This window comes from Colobus angolensis, unplaced genomic scaffold (assembly GCF_000951035.1).
Source record: "Colobus angolensis palliatus isolate OR3802 unplaced genomic scaffold, Cang.pa_1.0 Scaffold93, whole genome shotgun sequence".
Lineage (NCBI taxonomy): Eukaryota > Metazoa > Chordata > Mammalia > Primates > Cercopithecidae > Colobus > Colobus angolensis.
Genome location: NW_012123265.1, coordinates 3,272,491 through 3,276,129, shown reverse-complemented (window position 1 = coordinate 3,276,129; position 3,639 = coordinate 3,272,491). Strand labels below are relative to the sequence as shown.

At 39.4% G+C, this 3,639-nt stretch overlaps 1 protein-coding gene across 1 annotated transcript in view; it reads right to left on the bottom strand.

Moving 5' to 3' along the window:
- The window catches only part of CCDC79 (coiled-coil domain containing 79), a 53,403-nt gene that overhangs the window by 2,283 nt on the left and 47,481 nt on the right, over positions 1-3,639 (bottom strand). Inside the window, exons 16-17 of the mRNA XM_011932143.1 lie at positions 2,497-2,646; positions 2,129-2,194 (exon numbers count right to left, since the gene is read on the bottom strand). Of these exons, the coding sequence (XP_011787533.1) occupies positions 2,129-2,194; positions 2,497-2,646 (216 nt within the window). The remainder of the gene's footprint in view (positions 1-2,128; positions 2,195-2,496; positions 2,647-3,639) is intronic.

Sequence of the window (3,639 nt, the reverse complement as noted above, 5' to 3'; positions counted from 1 at the left end):
CCCGTCTCGGCCTCCCAAAGTGCTGGGATTACAGGCTTGAGCCACCGCGCCCGGCGAGCCACCGCGCCCGGCCTCCCTGACTTTTATACTTACCATCTGTGCCCAAATCCTCAAAGATTCCTACAGCAGAGTACTGAGCAGCCTGGAAGAAGGAAGCAGCTCTCTACACCCCAAGCTCCCCGCTCTGTGACTTATTTAGTCTTACTATTAGGTATTAGGGAAGAGTAAGGGAAAATGGGCAAGAGGACTTAATTCTAAGGACTCTTTATTTTTCAAGCCCTCTCAAAACACCAATCCATCCTAAAATAGAGGCTTGGGGAAATCTGTAAATGCTTAGTACAGTGGTCCCTTCTCAGAAGAATGGGCTCAAATTTGAGTATAAAGTATAATTAAATGAATAGTAGTGAGTGTCCTAAAAAAAGGTAAATTTATTAAGAGGGGAAAAAAATGGCAACACACCAAATATTCCTGGCCTACCTGTGAAAGAGATGTAAGAATCACTACTTTCTCAAGATTCCTTTCTAAATACTAAAAATTAGGCCAGATTATTTGGTTTTAGCTAAAGCAAGTTTTACCTACCAAAAAAAAAAAAGTATGTTTCTTTCTGAGCTCAATGTCACTTAATAGTATATAGGACCCCTGTATATAATCATTGTATAACCATTATTATGCACATTTCATGAAGTTCTGCAAATTATTTTACTATGCAAATAGATTATAGCATATTTTTTGTTGTTACATACTTGCTTTGAAGACGTGTTGTTGAAAAACACCTATTATTAATTTGATGCCAAGCCCTTGTCAAGAACAAGGTCTCCAAGTGCATGATGTTTCTATGAAAAAATACCCATTTTCTAATAATTACTACAGAAAACATTACTTCAGAAAGTGGGCTCATCTGTAGTGGTACTATACTTAATTATAATTTGCATGCAGAACTTTTAATCTAGAAAAAGATTCAGATATAAAAAGCAAATTTGAAATTTCCTTGAAAGTTCTGGCAGTGAAAATAGCCAAATAAATATATGTGGCAAAATGCTTCCTGAATGTATCACGTTCAAATGTCTAAATAACAGAGTGGCTCTATAGATGTTACTAATTAATATATCCAACCTATTTTAGTCTGCAGGTATTAACTCCACATGAATAAAAGAAAATGATGTTATTTAAGCTTCTGATAAATCGGAAATGGTGATCAATGCGAAATGTTAACCCTATAGTTAAATTAAAATTCCCATAAATAAACTAATTGTTTAAGAGACATTTTTATTTTTTAAGCAGAGTTTTAAGGTTTATATTATTTGTCTCTTCAATTTTTATTGTTTCAAGCACTATAGTTATGAAAAAAACCTCCTGCAAAGTCTCTCTGAAGCACTTGTGCATAATAATTTTGTTCTTAAAATAAAAACGTGAGGATAGAACAAGGGCTTCTGGAGAATGGCTTTTTGAATCTAAAGTTCTGCTACTTACCAACTGTTAATAATTATGCCTTACAATAGGAGCAAATTAGTATCTAACTTACAATATTACTATAGGAACTAAAGGAAATAATATCTATACACCATCTAACACCTAGCAGGTGCTTAATAAATGTTAGTATCCTCCTGCTCCTTCCCCTGCTGGCAGGCAATGAGTGAGCTAGCAAAATGAAGGGAAGAGGAAAGTCTCTTTTATTAGGTCTGACCCTCATCAGAGGCAAGGTTTATCATTTAAGATCCATTAATAATGAGACTGAGAACAACCACTCAGCTGTTCTCTTCTTTCTCAGGAATATATGAAATTTAAGTTCATTTAAAAATTAAATATATTCAGCCAGGTGCAATGGCTTATGCCTGTAATCCCAGCATGTTGGGAGGCCAAGGCGGGCGGATCACTTGAGGTCAGGAGTCTGAGACCAGCCTGGCCAACATGGTGAAACCCCATCTCTACTAAAAATACACAAACTAGCAGGGCGTGGTGGCACATGTCTGTAATCCCAGCTACTCAGGAGGCGGAGGCAGGAGAGTCACTTGAACCTGGGAGGTGGAGGCTGCAGTGAGCAGAGATTGCTCCGCTGCACTCCAGCCTGGGTGACAGAGCCAGACCCTCTCTCAAGAAAAAAAAAAAAAACTAAATTAAATATATTCACTTATTCTTCCAGGGCTAGTAGATTCATTACTGAGTCGTTGTCTTCTACGTGGCGTCAGCAGAATTTCTGAAAAATATGGAAACCATTTAGGACACTTAGCATATCAATCTGAGTAATAGCATATCAATTCCATTAGTATATTTCCTTTATTCCCCCCTCTAGTGGGAATACTTAGATAGATTAGGAAGAATTTTTAAACTAACAGTCTAAGACTACTCCCTGGGTACATCTTGAATTACTGGTTGCTTAGAGACAGATTTCCTTTTTAAGATTATTTTACCCTCTAGTTTTTGATATATTTAATGCTTTAGATAATAGTTCAGAAGGTATAGCCATAATTACAGTTTTAAAGCTGCTGAATTAATTACTTTTGTTACAGATAAGTAATTTCCTTAGTTCACTTTTATATCTGTCTTCAGCTTCCACAATGACTTTGTGACGATCACATTGGTATGGGCAAGAGTGCAAGAGCTTGCTAAAGTTTCGGCTATTCAGGGATTTTTCTACTGCTATGCAACCTAAAAGAAAACAAATTCAAGTTATGTGTAGATGTCATAAAATATCTAGTAACAAATCTATGAAAGCAAATATCTATATGATGGTAACTGAAGTAAAATCAGGAACTATAAACACCTCAAAAAGCTCAAAATCATGTGAAGGAGTAAAGACAACAAATACAACAGAGTGAAATAAGTGCTGGGAGGGAGGTATGGACAGACAGTTATGATGCTTTAGAAAAAGAGCATCTAGGCTGGGCACGGTGGCTCACGCCTGTAATCCCAGCACTTTGGGAGGCCAAGGTGGGTGGATCACGAGGTCAGGAGTTCAAGACCAACCTGGCCAATATGGTGAAAGCCCATCTCTACTAAAAATACAAAAATTAGCTGGGCATGGTGGCATGCACCTGTAGTCCCAGCTGCTTGGGAGGTTGGGGTAGGAGAATCACTTGAATCCAGGAGGTGGAGATTGCAGTGTGCCAAGACTGTGCCACTGCACTCCAGCCTGGGCGACAGAGCAAGACTGTCTCAAAATAAAAATAAAGAAAGAAAGACAAGAAAGGGAAAAGAGTATCTAGGCTGTGTGCAGTGGCTCACACCTGTAATCCCATCACTTTGGGAGACCAAGGTGGTCTGATCACAAGGTCAGGGGTTCAAGACCAGCCTGGCCAATATAGTGAAACCCTGTCTCTACTCAAAGTACAAAAAGTAGCCATGCATGATGGCAGGTGCCTGTAATCCCAGCTACTTGGGAGGCTGAGGTGGAAGAATCACTTGAACCTGGAAGGCAGAGGTTGCAGTGAGCCGAGATCGTACCATTGCACTCGAGCCTGGGTGACAGAGCAAGACTCTCTCAAAAAAAAAGGAAAGGAAAAAGAAAAAGCATCTAGGGCTGAGAGTGGTGGCTCATGCCTGTAATCCCAGCACTTTGGGAGGCCAAGGTGGGAGGATCACTTGGGCTCAAGAGTTCAAGACCATCCTGAGCCGAGATCGTACCATTGCACTCGAGCCTGG